The sequence below is a fragment of the Alligator mississippiensis genome, chromosome 5 (genome assembly GCF_030867095.1).
Source record: "Alligator mississippiensis isolate rAllMis1 chromosome 5, rAllMis1, whole genome shotgun sequence".
Taxonomy (NCBI): Eukaryota; Metazoa; Chordata; order Crocodylia; family Alligatoridae; genus Alligator; species Alligator mississippiensis.
This window is the reverse complement of record NC_081828.1, coordinates 181,578,780-181,597,696: the sequence shown is the minus strand read 5'-3', so window position 1 is coordinate 181,597,696 and position 18,917 is coordinate 181,578,780. Positions and strand designations below refer to the sequence as shown.

Sequence of the window (18,917 nt, the reverse complement as noted above, 5' to 3'; positions counted from 1 at the left end):
TGCCTAACTCTCCCCTGCTCTCCATCCACCCAAGGCAGTAGATTTGGGGAGGATAAATTGTCCAAGTGGAGAGAAGTGGGGCTGAGAGTGGTACTCCCTGAGATGCTGGAGGACCAAAAATTGCTCATATTAGTCCTATGGAGCAGACTGAGGCTAGTGCAGGACATATTGTGTAACACCAACCTGATGTGGGGCAGGTTACCCCGGGTGGGGTAGGGGAGGCTGAGGCCAGCACCAGGTTGGCCCCAGCAGCCTTACCTAGGGTCCTGAGGGCCTCCCGGGGTCTCCAGCAGTGGCGATCCAGCCAGGCAACAGTGGCTTCAGCCGGCCCGGCTCTGGTTTTGAGTGATGTGTGCTGCCCCTGCATGCACTGCTCCCCTCTTTTTTGTGCGGGGTTTTTTTGAGCCCTGGATATGTGCGGTACGTGGCATGGGGAAGCATCCTCCGTCCCAGGCTGCCAACCTGGGACTTCAGATACTCCCAAATCCATTGGCAGGCTTCCTGCATGCAGGTCCAAGCCTGGAGGTCTTGGGATTCGGATGCCCTCAGAAACTACAGGTAAGCGTCCTCCATCCCAGACTGCTGCCACTGCCAGGTGGCTGGTTTTAAATCCTGGGTGAAGCAGGCATCAAACTGTGCCGGTATATGCCCCCTACCCCCACGTGCCTCCTGCCCACCAGTGGCACAGTTGTCTTTGTAGGGGCTGAGAGGCTGTGTGGGACTAAGGCCCTTGGCTTGTCACAGAGCCTGGGCTGATACCTGGTGGCCTGGGAAGGCTCCTCCGAAAGAGAGGCTGAAAGCTGATTTCGATGCCAGTAAGCGGGGCTGTCCGTGTGCCGGGGCCGCAGAGCGCGAGCGCCGGGCGCGGAGGTGTCCTGTCACTGAGGCGGGGGCGGAGCAGGTGGCCGGGGCCGGCTCCAGCTGTCAGCGCCGCCTCAGCGCCTTGGCCCGCGCCCCTCCTCCGGCTCCCTGCGTGCCGCCCGCCCGCCCGCCGGCTCGGGGAAGCTATGGCGGCCAGCGAGGAGGACGGGGGCGGCAGCGGCTCGCCGGAGGAGAAGGAGAACGGCAAGAAGCGGAGCCTGGGCGCCCTGGCCACAGCCTGGCTCGCCTTCTACAACATCGCCATGACGGCGGGGTGAGCAGGGCGCCCCGCGCGCGGCCTCCCCCGCGCCGGAGCCAGGCAGCGCCGCGCCGCGCCGCGCCGGGGGGCCGCGCCTGCCAGCCATGCCCTAATACGGTGCATCGGCCGGGCGGTGCGGCGCGGCGCGGCCGGCGGGAGGTTAAGTATAGCCCGGGCCGGGAATGCGGGGCAGGGGCGCTGCGCCGCCCTGCGCCACGGGCATGGGGGGCCCCGCGCCGCGCCGCGCCGCACGTGCAAAGCTGCTGTGCATTTTTTTTTTTAAGGGAAAGAGAGGATGCCACTGGAGCAGACCTGATAGCAGGGGCCGGCAGCCCGCATGCACGCGAGGCCGCGAGCCGAGCACGTCGCAGCCCGGGATCTGGGCAGCTGCAGACGGTGCAGAGAAGCGGCTCGGGGCAGCGACTGCGCGCACATCGCGGGCGCTGCGGGGAAGGGGAAGGGGCAGCGCGGGCCTGGCCATCCCGGGCCTAAGGGCACCCCCGGCAGCAGCGAGGAGCGGGCCCCTCGCAGCTCCCCGACATCTGCCTCTGGCCCGCCAGCCTCGGCGTGGGTCACGGTTGGGGAGTTTTGGCACTCCGGCCAAAAACACTGCCGACCCCTGCCCTATAGACTTGATGCAGAGACATTATTGGGCGGAGGGAGGGAGGGAGCTTGCTTTTGTTATGCAGAAAGTCAGACCTGGGGGATGGTTATTTCTCTCCTTAATAACTAGACAAGGCTCTGGACCACGTCCCTAGCTGTTCAAGTCAGCGGGCGCAGCTTTGGACCCTCGCTTGCACAGCAGCATCTGATTTACTGTGTTGACTTGCTATAATCTTTGCTGCCTGGCAATGTACGGGCCCTGCCATGTGAAATGAAAGCTGACTCAAAACTGGCTTTCAAGTTGTTCCACATTTTCAAGCAGTAACTTTATAGTTGGTTGGTTCTTTCTGTCAGCTGGATGGACATTTTTGTCATGCAGTAATTACTTTGCATGGGCGACTGGTCTAAATTTGTTGCGCGATTCACCAGTTAATTGCCTGATAATTACTTTGTATGTGGGGTCGGCCTACTTTTATTGTGCAGTTCACTGATGAATTGTATAACATGGATAACATGTGACAAGGGCTGTATGTTTGATAACTGAATTCCTCAGCCCTTGGTTTGTTGTGGGTTTACTCCTAAGTGCTGGGCTCCTGCCATAAATACTGAAGGGTCCTTGAACCATTTTAATTCTGTCATGTGCTGAGTTCTTTCTCTGTTTCTCATCAAAGTGGAAAGTAATTGAGGATAACTATAAGGACCTTGTTCCACCTTATGCTAAAAGCCACGCAAATGTTAATCTGCTTAGTGTTGTTCTGCTTAGTGGAGCAGCTGCATGTTAACATGAAAAACCATCTCTGACTATCCTTCACCTGCACAACTGTGACTTGTCACTAGGCTGCAGTGTCTCCCATTGCTGCACGCACCAGCTCTGCTCCCACTGGTCAGAGCAAGTCCCTTTGAGCAGTGGCGGGAGGCACTGTCTACGCCCCGCCCTGCCCAATGCTGCTTAGACTGGCTTGCTCTACCTGGCAGGAACAGTGAGCCAATTCAAGCAATGGCTGGCTGCTGCTGTTGCTTGGACTGGCTTGCTCTGCCTGGCAGGAGCAGAGTTGGTTTGCATGGATGCAGGAGCACCATAGCCATCAGGTGCTCTGGGGCTGCTATGCTTGCTCTGCCCAATGTGCCTGGGATGCAAGGTGCTGTGCCCGCCCGGCTGTGCCCCAGTGTCCCTGCTTGCCCTGACTCAGGACGGGCAACTGAGATGCTGGAGGACTTCAGTTTGGGTAGAACAGCTGTGGAGAGTGGCCACACCTTAATGGAACGGGAGCAAAATTAGGGAGATTAAAGATAAATTTGCCCTGGAGTGGTGTAATTGTTAAACTGAATAATGCGTGTTTTAAACCACTTACAAGATGTTAATATGCAGCCAATCCAGGTGTTAAGGGCTCCAGAAGCTGCCTAAAATTACTAGGTAACAAGTCCCTAATACTTACAGAATTGGGCTCCTTTATTTCTCCTGCATAGAGAGAAAATGAAGAGAAAAGAAATTATTTTGTAGTCTTTTCTAACAGATACAGGATAAAAAGAAAGATAAATGCTACACAAAGTACACATACAACATACACGTGAGGCAGGTATGGCCAAATGTGTTCAGTTGACAGGGCAGTACCTTGTGATAATTAAATTATAGACAAAGTCTGGTTTATCAATAATCATACTAACCTTTTTTTTTTATACAGGGTTACATTTTATCTTTCCTGCTTGTAAAAAAGCTTTGGAGGAACATTCAGAGTAAAAAATGACAATTACATACCCAATTCCTACTGATTAAGTCCCATCTGAAAATCTCTCCCATGGCCATTTACCACATAGAGTGTTTTCCTTTATATACTGATTATTTGTCTGATATTTAGTGAAAACAGACTGACTGCTATATGCTGTACAAGAGACCACCTGCACTGAAGGTCAAATAATTGATTTATGGAAACGCTTTTTTACATAATATGTTTAAGCAAAATACCTTGTTTAGTTCAGATCTAACATGATTTGCTCTGTGAAGGTTTTGCTGTCACCAACCATGCTGTCAGCCCCCTGCAAATCCTTTGTAACCTTTCTCTTATTACATAAAATAAAAAACAATTTAGAGTTTGAGACAACCTAACCCTGAAGAAGTAATGTATTGATGAAGTTCAAGTACTCCGCTGATTTCAAATTGGCAGGAGTCTACTTCAAACTTTGCACTCTAGAAAAATGCACTCTGATTTTACACTACCCATTTAAAAACCCAAATTATATCAGTAGATGTTTTAAAGTGGCAATTTGTGTTTATGCTCAGAAAGGAAGTGACATTTACTTTTTTACTCCAGCATTTTGAAATCTTGGCACTTAGGCTACATAGGGCTCACAGATACAGAATAAATAGAAAGGCAGAGAGACTGCACATCCCCAATGTATGATGCAACTGAGGTCCATCTCAGCTTCGCATAACAGAAGGACAGCTTGGGGTGGGCAGCAGGAGGCCACTGAATCCAAACTAATCACTCAAACTCTATGCAAAGTACCCTACTCCAGGTATATCAGAAACTCAACCACTATCCTAAGGTGTAACCAACGTAGCTGCCATCAAGAGACTACAGAGGTGCCAGAGCCCCAGATATTACATGATTGCCATAACTGTGTAGGTTACAAGGATTAGAGAATGCTCACTGAGATGTAATTCAGAAGGGGAAATATGAAATTAATAATATTGAATTGTTTATATAGTTGGTTGCACATTTTTTTTCTAATTGTTCTTGTGTTTATTGGAAGGAGTGCTCATAATGGAATACCAATTTTAAATGTTACATCTACAATGGTTAGGAAAATCAAAATCTCAGTCTCAATCTGTTATTCTGTCATTTTGAAAAACTTGACCTGAGGATCTAACACACTGATTTTGCAAATAGCACTGTATGCACAATCCCATTGTAAAGGACCCACTTTCACAAAGTTTCTGGCAGGAGTGAGGTGCAACCTTCAAAATGTAGATCATAGTGTTTATCTTTCACAATGTTTGAAGAAATCAGTACTTATTTCCAATCATTGTTTCCAGTTTCATGTAATGAGAGACCCCAAAATGATGGAAGTAAGAAAAATAATTAGAAATTTAAAATTATTTTTGAAGAAGTGCACATGTATCATTTTCTCTCTCTTTTACTAGGTGGTTGGTATTGGCTATTGCCATGGCACGGTTTTATATGCAGAAAGGAACACACAAAGGCTTATATAGAAGCATTCAAAAGACACTTAAATTTTTCCAGACATTTGCTTTACTTGAGGTAAATTTTTAAATGCTACTGTTTGCTTGACTTGATTTTACTGTAGGAAAAAATATCATTAATCTGCATTTAAACTTGAAAAGTTGGATCAGAATTTCCAGTTTTTCTAACCTTATTTTAAGGATTTTTTTGGCAAAAGTGAATTGATACATATTTTCTACTTTATAGGTTAGTAAAATATTTGCCTAGGATACTATTTCTTATGTTTGTTTAAAAAATGCACAAAACTTTCTTGTTTTTCATGTGATAATATTTTATATTTCTAATAATTCTACTTAAACCCCCTCAAACCTAGTGGAATGCGTAAGAACATAAGAAGTGCAATATTGGGTCAGCCCATAAAGTCCCAGGACCACCTGGTCAACCTCCTCTTGACCCTAGCCAAGCTAGTGGTCTATTTCACGAGGAAGGAGACTCTGGTCAGGAGGATACCCAACGACTGCAGGGATGCTCTTCTGTCCCTTGGCTGTTCACATCTTCAGACAGGGTTTTACTGGGCAGTGTCCCCTGGCTCCTTGGACTCATTTGAGGGCCAGTGGGTACTCTCTGGTATATATTTTCTAATTCTAAAGGCCTTCTATTTCCAAGAGACAGAAAAATTGTAAGTGAATCTGTTTTATATATATGGCTAATGGAAAAATCTTTTAAAATTAATAAAGAGATTTATGTATTCAAAATGGTTTGGCCCAAATTCCACTTCATCTTTAAATGGTAAGTGGCATTTACATGGCTAACTTAGCTGCATAGGTGGCATTTTAGACTACTAATGGATTTTTGATCCTCTTCCAGCCTGAAAAGGCATTTGACTTTGTACAAGTCCTAAAGAGAGGAGGAGGAAGAGGCTCCTACCTTTCAATCTGCTGGGTAGGGCACTTGCCTTGGCATTGCTCAGACATGGCATAGGTCACTCTCTAGCCCTTCTCTTCAATTTGGCCCATTGGGCAGCTATGAGTGGAAGATAAACGAAGCTAGAAGCACAGCAACACAAAGGGAGTGTGGCTCAGTGAAATGACAATGGGCCTGGAAGAGTAGGGCCCTGGATTCTGGTGGCTGCTCTTGCCCTAGACAGTGTTTCGGCATTTTGCACTAAATGGTCATTGGATAAAACGGATAAATCGCAATGGGCTAGTTCTTGCTCTGCTGTGGTGTGTAACAATGGGAACCACTGGATTTGGATCTCTCATAAATTCTGACCAGGATATGATATTGTATGTGGAACTGAGGAGTAATTCTGCTGAAATTGGAGAATAAACTGTAAGTATATGAAAAGCAGCTTTATTATATGAAAGTGCATTTATTATATGAAAGTACAACAAATAAGTTGCTCCGATTTAGTTTTAACACAAATCAAAAGCTTGATTGTATGAGAAGCGAATACAATAATTCAGGACACTTAGCTCTTCTTAGGAATGGGCCCCAAGGTATTAACTTTAACCAAGCTTAGATTTATGTTAACAGCAGTGATGCCTGTATTTGCAAATAGTAAACTAGTCTTGGATCAGGAATTTTTAACGTGTACTTATTTTTATTTGCAGGTAGTCCACTGTGCAGTTGGTGAGTCTTTTGTTTTAATATCTCACATGACTGATGGAAACGATGAATTATGAGACAGAGATGACATATTTCTCTTTTTAAGGAATAGTTCGCACCTCTGTGCTTGTGACTGGGGTCCAAGTGAGTTCAAGAATCTTCATGGTGTGGTTTATTACACATAGCATAAAACAGGTATGTTTATCAATGCAGGGTTTTTTTCTCTTTACAGGAAAGGCCTCTATATAAATATAGTGCTTGTTTTAGTAGGAGGAATTATTTCACAAGTAATAAGGTCTGGTAAGTTCTTCTAGCAGGCAGCTGTCATGCATTTCTAAATTTTTAGGATGGAGCCTATAGTTTGTATGTAATTTGTCTTATATGCAGGGAACTGGGGCTTGAAAATAGTTGTGCGACTCCAGAGGCATTTGAGTTGGATTGGATTGGTGCCAGATTTGGTCTGTCTGTCAAGCACGATCAAAGACTAGAGCTCTTCTGTTCATCACCAAATGTACCATTCTGTCATCGATTCCACTTTGAAGAGGAAATTAAAATTAGCATATGTTGAACGGACTGAGTGGAAATGATTTTGAAACTGAATGTATCTACAGTTTATATAGAAGCCTTCTCAAGACCATTAAATTAATACAATATTAAAATTATATATTGTGCACAGTATGCTACTGAGACTTAAAAAAAAAAACAGAAAAAATATGATGATTCCACTAGACCCTCCAGGTTATATTTATTTGTTTGACTTTAGGTGACAGCATAGGTCCTATTGGTTTGTTAGCAACAGGAGAAATGAGTTGAGGATTTACAAACAGTATATTAGAACTTACAGTCTAGTTTCTCTGAGTTGTGTTTTTTTTGCAGGGCATGAAATTCCTATGTTCTATATGTAAGTATTGAGTAACAAATCCCCAAACGTGGGTCTGTGCTCCTATGTGTGTGACTTGAGTCAGAACTTTCCTAGCTCAAAGTACTGAGCCATTAAACTGTCTCACCAGCAGGTGGCACATGCCTGTCTGCTGAAGAGGTGTAATAGCCAATAACTGCCTCAATTTCCTAAGTGTTTTACTTCTAGAACAAAAAAGAAAAACAAATTTCCTAATCCCCAACAGTTAGTAGTTCATGGTTACACTGAGTACATCCGAGTAGGGCACATCTCTGTTTCTTGTCATTCATTCTGCTTTTATTTGAAATTTATTAAACTTTAAGAGTATCCATTCAGTTCTCTGTTTCTCTCATTTCCAGTAAGTCAAGCTGTGTCCAAGGAAATCATATCTTAATGTTTGTCTGAGTGCATTTCCCACTGTTATTTCTTAGCATGCTTTAATGTTCAGGGTCATGTTGAGGTGACTAGAGACATGTCAGTGATGATAGCCAGCTTTAGGCTTTAGTACTTGACTGGCAGATTTGTAAGGCAACCACATGGAATTCTCTACATACTTAATTCAAAACATTTTCACTTGGATTTAGTTTTGTAACATGAATCCAGATATGGACTATCAGAGCAGGCCTATCTATCTGCTTCAGGTTGAAAGCAATTTAATTCTTTTCTTCTCCTCCATTCTGTATATATTCAATGTCTTTGTACTTTGGTTTGTTTTGGGGGTTTTTTTTGCTTTTGTGGCTGTTGTGAGATGTAACATAGTCATCTCATTTACAAAAAAAAAATCTTTTTTCAGTCTTACACATCTAGGGTCTGATTTTCTGAGATGATGAACATTTGCATCGCTTCTTGACTTCAGACAGAGTTACAAGCAGAGCTGTCCCTTTTGGGGAGCAAGGGGGCAAATCGGGGTGACCACCCCAGGCCCCACACTTTGTGGGGCCCTGTGGACAGTACCATACAGGCCCTGAGGGTGCCACCCCCCTGTCCGGCCGCTTGCCACCCCCCCTTGCTCCATGCTCCAGCCACTTGTCACTCCCGCTTCTCCCCACTTCCCCTGCACACGCTGATATGCCCCGGGCCCTGCACACCCCTAGAGTCAGCTCTGGTTATGAGTGTTCAACATCTTTGAAAAGCTATAAACCTTTGTCACCTTCTTGCAATTTGTTGTAAACAATGTTTCCCTTTTCTGTGTTTTTAACAACATTTGTGTTACTTTATTTTATTTCACAGACATCCCTGGAGCTTTTCAGCCTTCAGGCATGGAAGTCTATTACAAAATTCCTTCCCTTTTAAAGAAAGGAAAATTACTTGCGTGTAATTCTTCTTCTCAGAAGGTAGTATTTATAATAGACCCCAACCACCTTCTTTAGAGAGTTGGGGACTTGTTTGTTTGTTTCAATTAAAATGAAAAGGCTCTAATGTTCTAGAGCAGCAGGTAGATACACTACCTACTGATGAGGCAGTTTAATGACTCAGAAATTTAATCTTTATAACACTGCAAATCAGTAGATACAGCCACAGCTCCTGTTCTTCCCACTACTTCTCAGGCTTTGATCCAACTTCTAGTTGCCTTATCGTTTTGTCACTACCTGAAAGCAACAAGGAGATCACCCTGATCTCCTCCTTCAAGGTTTCACTTTGTTACCTAGGAATTCCATGAAACAAAATGGAATTGTCTAGTATATGAGAAAGATTTGCATGAGAGAAGGAAGAGAAAGCCACAACAGACTATGGCCTAGGTAAAAATAAGAAGCCAGGCAAGAAGCCAGTGGGTACTGAGATGTAAAGCCAGACTAGTCCAATTTTAAAAATGGAAAGAAAACATTGTATATCATTTTTTGAGAATAAATGCAAACAAATGGACCAATAATAATAATAAAAAGGAGAGGGAGAAAAAATTAAAGGTGCAGATGTAGGATAAGGAAAAGAAAGCGTGCACTAGATAAATGGAAATATTTTGATATATTTGAAATTGTTGAAGTCACCCTTTACATATCAGCTAGTTTCCAGGATGATGGTGAATATAATTGAAAATTTAATTTGGTGATGATTTTAAAATAATTTTTACACTAGTTTTCTTCTTTTCAAAATGTAAATTGTATTCCAAATGTCTTAAGCAAAAGTCTATTGCAAATTGCACAGAAAAGAAATCTAAAGGTGAAGAAACTGTTGGTTCTTTATACTTCTGCAGATCCAGAATGAGGAGAGCGTTATTCTTTTTCTGGTCGTTTGGACTGTGACAGAGATTACTCGATATTCCTTCTACACATTCAGCCTGCTCAACCATTTGCCATACTTCATTAAATGGGCCAGGTGGAGATGTCTTGCAGTTTAGTTCCTCATAGTTCTGTGCATGTTAATTTCATGCATGCTGAGCTAACACACAGGAGAACAGATTTGTGAGCTTTGGCTATGTCCATAGAATGTCGTTGGTTGCTTTACATATTTAGGAATATTGTGATTTGGTTTAAAATATAAAAGAGTTTTTTCTTCAGATGTTTGAATGTGATTTGTGCTTCAACTTTTATGTTTTATGGTTCAGTAACTATTTCCATTTACTCTGACCTCTTTTCCTGTGTATTTGGGATCATCTTTTATTTTAATTAAGTTTAAGTTGCATTTTGAATACAAGAGTAAATGATCTTTAAAAATCATAGAAAGAAAATGTCTGTTTAGTAAGGAAGAAAATCCTGTTGTTGCCTTTAGTGGCCCAAGTCATGGAGATTTATCCATGTGTACTGTGAGTGTTGGCTACAATGCGAGTACTTGCTGTACATAAAATTAAGCATGTGCATAAGACTTTGCAGGACTGGGACCTATTGAATTGCAGGATGTTATGGGCTCTCAGCACTATGATATTACCCTTACTCTTTAATCAAATTACAATTTTATTGGAGATTTGCAGAAGCCTTAATTGACATTTTGATTAGTTTAGTCAAAATAAGAACGCGTTCTTTACAGAACAGGCATAGCGTGAGATAATAAAACTTGAGATGCATTGCTGTATCCAAAGTAGATTACTTAGGTTGGGCATTTATCATGAAACTTAATTAGATTAATTCCATCTTCGATAGTTATTATTTGAAAGATACAGTCAAAACAGGCTCATATTGTGAAGGCAGATTATTTTGCATTCATTTGTTCAAAAGGGTGTTTTGTTTATTTTGCTTTATTTTTGTTTTGTAGACAACACAGTTCTGATGCTTCTAATGCACTTCTTTGATGTGGCTGATATTTATGTCCATTATAATACATTGTCTTTCTGCTCATACCGTATGTGGTAGGTTTTGGCATGTTTAAGCACTAAATGGTGAACTTAAAAAATAATCAGTTAAAGATCTCCTATCATTAACTGAATATTTATTAATGCTAAAATATAGAAACACGTGAAAAACATCAAACTATCAGAAACTCTTAGTAGTGCCAACCTAAGACATCTTAAATGGGAGGAAAAAAACCCCTACAGGTTATAAGGCAGTAGGAAAATGAGTTATTCTGACCACAGCACTTTATCTATGAGTGAAATATACTGCACTATAACGTATTTGAAAATTTGCTGTTTTGCACTTATTTCTCCAAGACCTGACATTGGGATTTGTGAGCACAAATGCTCTGCCTTATGTGGAGCTGAACCTTAGTTTGCCATTGGTGAACTTGTTCCTTTTTTTCCTTTTCAATCCATATACATATCTATTAACATACATACACACACCATAATAAAGTGTCATTAATGCTTTGAGATCACTAACCTTCTTTTTTATTACAAACACTTTGTCTGTCCGTGTTAAATCTACGTAAGCTTTAGTTCAAAACTCCTTATGTGTAGTTTGTTTCTATTCTGCATACAGACAAGCTCTGTGTTGGTTTCTAACTTAATCTGTTCCAGCTGACCTATGAGCTCCTCAAGTCCAGAGGTTCCTAAGAGGGTTTCAGGTTCAGTTGCTGCCATTTTATAACTCCTCTGTTTTGGTCATGGAATGCACATTCTCCATGTCTTTCAGACCTTGTGAAGCATGTTGCATTGCTTTCTGCAGGGTTAACTTAAGAAACCAGTTCTTTATGAATGATTGCACCTTGCATGATAACTCTTCAAAATACTGCAGATTCAGGTTTTTTTTCTAATCTGTATATGGTAAATGTTATTTAATGCAGTTACTAACTTTAACAGGATGCCTTTATTTTATTATTTATTTAGAAATTGATTTGCTTGTTCCCAAATGGAATGTTTGCACTCAGATATTTTTTCATTTATGTTAATGGTAGATACAGTACTTGTTTACATTCCCCATATGGCAAAGGAAGGAACAAGCCACTGTGGTTTTTAAAGATTTCCTTAACTTCAATGTGTTTGTAACAGGGATAGGACATGCATGGGTTGTGGCAAAGATATGTATTCATACTTACTGTTAATCTAAGCCTGCTCTCAGACTAGACAACAGCAAAAAGAGCAGGCTCCAAAAATCAATCAAAAGATTATTAGACCTTACAAATCTGTTCTATAATTTTGAATGTTTAACTTTAACATTAGAATAACTTCAGGACATTTGACAGTTCTCTAGTCTAAAGGTGAGGGCTATACTGTTGTAGTGCTGCTCAGGTCAAGTACACCTCTGCTGATTTGTACCAGCTGAATATCTGCCTGGCACATGTTTTTTTGGTACAGGAAACTACTGTTGTTCAGTGCTGTGCCACTAATATTCACAAGAAGAAATTTTAATCTTCCAGTACTTCTTGCAAGAATTTTTTCTTTTTTCTGTAGATACAATTTTTTTATCATCTTGTATCCTGTTGGAGTTGCTGGTGAACTGCTAACTATTTATGCTGCATTACCTTATGTGAAGAAAACAGGCATGTTTTCACTGAGACTTCCCAACAAGTATAATGTCTCTTTTGACTACTACTACTTCCTTATTATTATCATGCTCTCCTATATACCATGTAAGTATTATCCAATAATATTGCTAACTCAGTAGTGAATTTTAGGCAGAGACGGGATAAAATTTTCTGTACCAGTGTCTTCCTCAGGCTGAACAGATTCGGAAAATTTTAATGAAAATAGTGTAATTTTTTCCCAACAAAGTTAAGGAAAAACATATTTTTGCCCACATAAAAAAAAACAATCCTATCACCTGGGGGTACGCACAGGCAGGCAAGGATGGAGTGCTGCTGCCTCCCAGGAGCAGGGCCGGGGCGGGGTAAGGGCTGTGGTGCCCCTCTGCAGCATGGGAAGCTTGCATGCAGTGTCTACCACCTCCACACACCAGCCCAGTGAGCTTCCCTGCCCCGTCCCAGCCCTGCTTCTGGGAGGTGGTGGTGCTCCGTTCCTCCCTGCCTGTGCACCATCTCCACCTCCCTGCTTTATGTCTGGTCGCACGCTACCCTCCCCCCTCACTTGGTGGCTGGCTGCCAGGAAAACTAAAAAAGGTTGAAAACCTCTGTTTTAGAGCAAAGACTTGAAATTTGACCTTAGTTTGTAGCAGGTAAATTGGTTAAAATCAAAATTAAAAGCAGAATAACTAAATACTTAGAGGATCATGATGTAATAGGATTGTACTAAGGAATTTGGCAAAGGCAAATAAGCTCACTAATCCTGGGCTCCTTTGAATGCGTTGGGAAAATTTGTTGTTAAAGGAGAACTGACACAATTTATGTAGGTTTCCAAAAGGCCTTTACCTCTCACCCTGTGAGTGCTTAACTTCTGTAGTAGCTTCTTGTGTAGGAATTTGGCAGATTCTCACAGGAAGAGAGGTTGAAAAGACTGAGATTATTTACTTTAGAAATGGAATGAATAAGAAGGCACAAGATAAGCACACATAAAAATGACTGTTATAGAAGAGATAAATAGGGAGCTTCTGCTTTCCCTGTTTCATAATATAAGAACAAGGGGGCATTCAAAGAATTAAATGATAGCAAGCTCAAAATTGATAAAGGAAAATACTCCTTTCCACAACATGCAATTAAACTGTGGGGCTGACTTCTACAGGAAGTTATTGAGGCCAAGAAATTAACAAGATTCAAAAACAGATTGCATAATTAGATATTTGTAGAGAATAATTAGAGGTATTGTAATAGATTATAACAACAAATCTGGAAAGGATTAAGCCTCATCCTTTAGAGTTCAAGACAGTCTTTAACTATTAAAGGTGAGGATCAGACTGTAGGCAGGGCACAAATTATCTCACATCTGACCACTGAAGGGCTCTTGAACCTTCTTCTGAATGTATTTGTACCAGCTACTATCAGAGAGAGAACTTGGGTCTGATCCAGGATGCTGACTGCTATGTTCCTACGTGCTGCAGTTTTTCTTAGTGACTAGTCTGCAGAGGATAAGAGGCTTTTACTGCTATCAGTTGCACCATTAGCTCAAGTAACAGAAGTCTGGGCCTTGCCTCATGCTGACTCCTCATGTAGGGGTTAGTGTGATTCCAGGATGGGATTTCAGGTGGTGGGGGGAGGTCTGTTTACTTAAAAATGAAAAAACTGCAAAAATAAGTTACATTAATAACATTATAGTCACAAAATTGGTCCCTTTGGTATATAATTTGTATAATGCAGGGGGTTGTTTTTTTCAAAAGACCCTTGATAATAGGCTCATTAATCACTGATTTTTTTTTTTAATTTCCCCCATAGTCCTTAACTGCGTGCTATTTTTTCCCTCATGGCTTTGGGTGGACTGTTCTCCTGAATGAATCAGGGTTGTGTAGTAAAGGAATATGTTGTCTTTCAGGGCAAGCTTACAAAGATTTTTCCTGATCCCAGCTCTGCTGCAGATAAAATAAGCCCCACCCAGTTGTTCCAAGCCTCTTATGTCTGCAGCAGACCCACGGTCATGAAAAAGGCCATATAAACATGTCCTGAAACTTGCTTCAGTCTATTTCAGAAGTTGGAAAGTGGGTAGTAACTGAAACAGGGCACTTCAAGAAGAGGAAAAATTGTCTTGGGCTTAAAGTAGTTGGATGGTATCCTAGAGAATGGGATTTGTTTCCTGCCTTTGCCATAGAGTTCATATATGATGCTGGGCAGGTCACTAAACCTGGCTTTTTTGTAGGTGTCATCTCATTTTCTGGGTGCTACCTGAGAAACCAACAGCCTGATATACAAAAATGAGGAACACTCATAACTGCAACTAAAGTGAAGAGTTGTCCATTGAACATGAACATGAAAAAAACAGCCATGAAGGGTAGATCTACCTGGTCACACAACTACTCTAGGGAGCACTATAATGAGACATAGCATGCCTACTCCACACATACTACACCCTAGAATTGATGTAGCGTGTGGCTGTGTGCATATGTCAGTAAGATCTCTGTTTCAGGATTCCTTATTGGTGTGCAGGAAGTATTACATTCAGGGCAGCTATGTTACATCCATTAAGGGTGTAGCATGCAGAGCTGGCAAACCAGGTGGTACCAGCATAGCCCTTTGATAGTAAAAGAAAAGACACTCTGAAAAATTCATAGGCACTTATGTCACTTACGTTGGCCTTAATCTTTCTATGCTGAATTTCTTGGTTCCCTTTAGTAAAACAGGAATAGTAACATAAAATCAGTTTGCCTGACATGGATGTTGTGAAGATAATTCATTAATGTTTGTGAAGTTCTCAGACTGCAGTGATAAATGCCACAGAGAACCTCAAAGGGCTGTCAAAATGGGAGAGTACCACAATCATTCCTGTAGGGCCAAAAGGGAGTAATTTTGCATTTTCGTCTCAGCACTGATTCATATAGGCTTTCCTTGGCCCAAATCCTGAAACATATGGAACTCTCCACAGGGCCATACAGACTGCTGAAAAAATAATTCAGCCCCATTTCCACAAAGGATAGGGAGGTCCACATAGAGACACACGTGCATCCTAACATATCTGTAGTTGGTGATAATTTGCCATAAGCAACCTGCTATTATATGCTATACCTGGCTGTAGGGTTGTGTCCCATAAGCTTTTCTCAGGGTAATTTTCTACAGTTAGAAATATATTTCTTTGTCATGTGATTTGTTATTTCCCCCCACCTTCCTAATTTGTTATCTTTTATTTTTTGATCAAGTGTTTCCACAACTGTACTTGCATATGTTGCGACAGAGAAGAAAGGTGCTTCATGGAGAAGTGATTATAGAAAAGGACGATTAAACCTACCTTTTTAACTACGGTGCTTTTTAAAGAATATCAAGGATTAAAAACAAAAAACTTCATGTGATCTTTTTGAGTCCACATTTTAAATCATGGAACAAGAATAAATAGCTGTGCACGAAATACCATGGATTGTATTATTTTGTAAAAATTAATATATCTTCAGACTGTGTTTCATCCTTGGTTTCACCTTTTGGTTCTTTTCGTCTCTTCATGTCTTCAGACAAACTGTTTTCTTCCCAATTTTTTATATAAGGACATTAATAAATAGTCAGCAGATTGAATATTTGCTAAATTGCTTTCTATTAAGAAACTTTTTGTAGTTAGTTGGAATAAAAAAGGTTTGATGAGCTATATTGTTGAGTATTCTAGGAAATATTCATAAATCAGGTTATTTTTTTCATAGGATAGGTGGCTTGCATAGGATAGGTGAAATTGTATCCTTCATTATTTAAAAAATGAAGGGTGGGCTCATTTTTGCCAATATTCACAAATGATAATTTAGTGTATCATAAGTCTTATGAGAAAACACTGCTAAAAGTAGTCAGTTTAAACCAAAGATGAGATATAAGCATCTAATTCTGCCACCCTTTCTCACATTATGTAGTACTTCTTTTTTTAACTGTCCTGTAATAATTGCCAAACTGCTATAGAGCATCAGTATGGATATTAGAATCAGACCTTTCAATAGGCCTGATCCTAAAGTTGGATTCTGCATGTGTGCAGTTGCCTATGTTACCAAATTCAGTTGTGGAGCCAGGGCTGTACAGTGCTACAGTCTTTTAATAGTAGGTTTTTATTTTTGAAGAATCATAGACTAATTTTAAAGCAGTCAACCATTTGGTGCCCATGCAAATGTAGGGCTGCATACTTTTAATATGGAGTTGTCAAAGATAATTAAAAATAGTAGATGGTATTTAATGGGCAAAAAGAAAAATGATATGGAGGAGTGATATAGATGTACCTACATTTTGTCCATTAAAGGGCCTGTTTTGGGGGTTTTATTTATATTTTTGTTTGTTCTGTTCTGCGAACTGAAACTGCTTATAAGTCTGTTCTGTATTCTAGGTTTAGAGTAAAAAAGGGAAAGTAAATGTGGACCTACATGCAAAAACTAGTGATGACAAAATCCTTTATTTATTTTGATTAATCAAATGGGATAAAAATAGAAGTTGTTGTTTTTTTTAAAGTTGATGTGTAAATTATATTTTGAATCATCCCATTATGCAATTATAATTGCTCCTTCAATAAATTGTTTCATCTTCTTCATAATGTAATCAGCGAACAGTTTTGGATCTGGTCCTGTTTAACATCTTTAATATGCTATAAAAAGGTTTGAACAACACATTAATGATGATCATGGATCATATGAAAGGGGGTGAACACCATCATGGACATAAAGATAATACAAAGAAGCCTATAAATGTTTGAAATGTGGTCAAAAATTTAAAACAAGATTCAACTTGGAAGGTGTGTAGGGGGACATGGGGGAAGCAAGTTGTTATAAATAAAGAAATTTAGATATTCAATAAGATGGAGAAATTTGGAAAGCAAAAATATTGGAAGAACACTAAGCAGACAGCAAATTAGATACTTATTCACAACATGATGTGGCACCAAAAAAAAGACAAGTTCAAGGTTAGGTGTATTTGCTGAAGTGTCACATCAAACAGGGAACTGAGTGACTGCTAAAATCCCACCTAGAATATTCTTCTAAGTTCTGCATGCCTCACAAGCAAAGTGCAGAGGATTGTTGGGTGGAGCAGATACCAGCAACACAAATAAATTTAATGCTCAGGAATAAGAAATAGGAAGGATTGACTTAAAGGCTTTAAATATGCATGGCTTGGTTCTGTGAGAACTATTTGAGGAGGAGGAATTATTGTAATGAAAGAAGTAGGTGTAACTGAGAGTCATATAGAATAAGAAAAGGAACATACAGAGTGAGTATCAGGTCAGGTTTTGACCATCAGCTCAATCAGGCTATGAAGTAATACGACAAGCCAAGTCATGACAGCTCCATTTCACAGGACACTTAAAGATAGATTTGATTGGATACTAGAAGATGTTTAAGTTGCCTAGTTCAACCTGCAACCTCAAAGGTGGTCTCCATTTTTAACTTCTATGATGCTTTGATAACATACCTGTACTTTTAAAAAGACTGGAAACATCTTCCGTATACATCTAATGAATGAAGAAATTTATTACATCCCCAGCACAAGTTTCCAATTTTATGCCTTAGGCTTGTCATAGTCATCTGTTACATGCAAACTACCTTCCTTTTAAATGACTGGTGTACAGTGGACGCGACATGAAATCCTAGTATTTTTTTGTTTTAAAGTGGTATAGTCTTCACTTTTTTTAAGCAACATATTAATTCAAGGTGCTCTAAGTTAAGTTATTAAAGTACTTGTTTAATTCATATGCAGCTGAAATTGTTTAATGTATTAAATATACATCATGCTTACAGTCTTGATTCACAAAATATTTACACATTCAATACCTGTTTGGGCTAAAGGTTTTATCTGTTAAGTGGCTTTTTTCATATTTTAAGCAATGGATGCAATTGTTCATATAAACTTCTCAGTTTGCATATTGTTCCATATGGAGCATCCAGGCAGCTTTTAACTACGTATTTCTTAATTAGTAAGTAAAAATATTTTATGGAATATGAAAGAATAAGATCAGGTTTTGTTTAATGATAGTTTAGTCTCTTCTCATTGTGATGTCAGCTCACTGAAGCCTATGACTATTTGTATGAAATGTACTGAATATTCCAAAGGCCTGATCCTGCAACACTTACTCATGTGAGCTTGTCCCAAGGAGACTATTCCTATGAGTACAAGTTGAAGGGCTGACCTCAACCACTGTATTATTTATGTTGTATTTGTATTGTGTTCAGTTTGAGGATATCATGCAAGGTACATAAAACTACTGTAGGCATTTTGATACTCTTTTGTACTGCAACACAAATTAATACAATGCCATGTATTGCAATCGTGATTTCTGGTTTGCATAAAAACAACAATGTGCTTAGTCCTGAATAATAATAATACACAAACAAGAAAAGCCATAAAGTGATTTACAATAGCAGTAAAATCTTACTGAACTGCATTTCAATAAACTGTGAATTCATGCTGAAAATGACTACTTGGGTCTGAATTTACTGATTCACAGAGCAGGGAGACTTTGGTGAAGACTAGTATGGGTAATGGCATCCTCCCTACAAAAATATTTTGAATGTTTTATCTTATTTGATAATAATCTTCAAATATCTGAAGAACATTACAAAGAGGTTGGAGATGGGCTTTTCTCTATGGCTGAAGGGGACAGGACTAGAAGTTGTTGTTACTTTAAATTGCCAATTGCTTAAATCAAGAG

General features: G+C 40.3%; 1 protein-coding gene across 5 annotated transcripts; it reads left to right on the top strand.

Annotated features, from left to right (window-relative positions):
• The first annotated feature begins 940 nt into the window (after nt 1-940).
• On the top strand, nt 941-18,680 carry HACD1 (3-hydroxyacyl-CoA dehydratase 1). Of its 5 annotated transcripts, XR_009462667.1 has the most exons (8): nt 941-1,135; nt 4,866-4,983; nt 6,519-6,537; nt 6,620-6,708; nt 9,603-9,724; nt 12,171-12,349; nt 14,460-14,591; nt 15,454-15,539. XR_009462667.1 is itself a non-coding variant. In XM_059729053.1 (7 exons), the coding sequence occupies exons 1-7, from the start codon at nt 1,008-1,010 to the stop codon at nt 14,516-14,518; spliced, it is 714 nt and encodes a 237-aa protein (XP_059585036.1). In that variant the 5' UTR covers nt 941-1,007; the 3' UTR covers nt 14,519-15,546. The 5 variants fall into 5 exon arrangements, 4 of the variants coding, with proteins under 4 accessions (XP_059585036.1, XP_059585035.1, XP_006265918.1 ...); XM_059729053.1 differs by having other exon boundaries at nt 14,460-15,546; XM_059729052.1 differs by lacking the exon at nt 14,460-14,591 and having other exon boundaries at nt 947-1,135; nt 6,626-6,708; nt 15,454-18,680.
• Nucleotides 18,681-18,917: the final 237 nt, after the last annotated feature.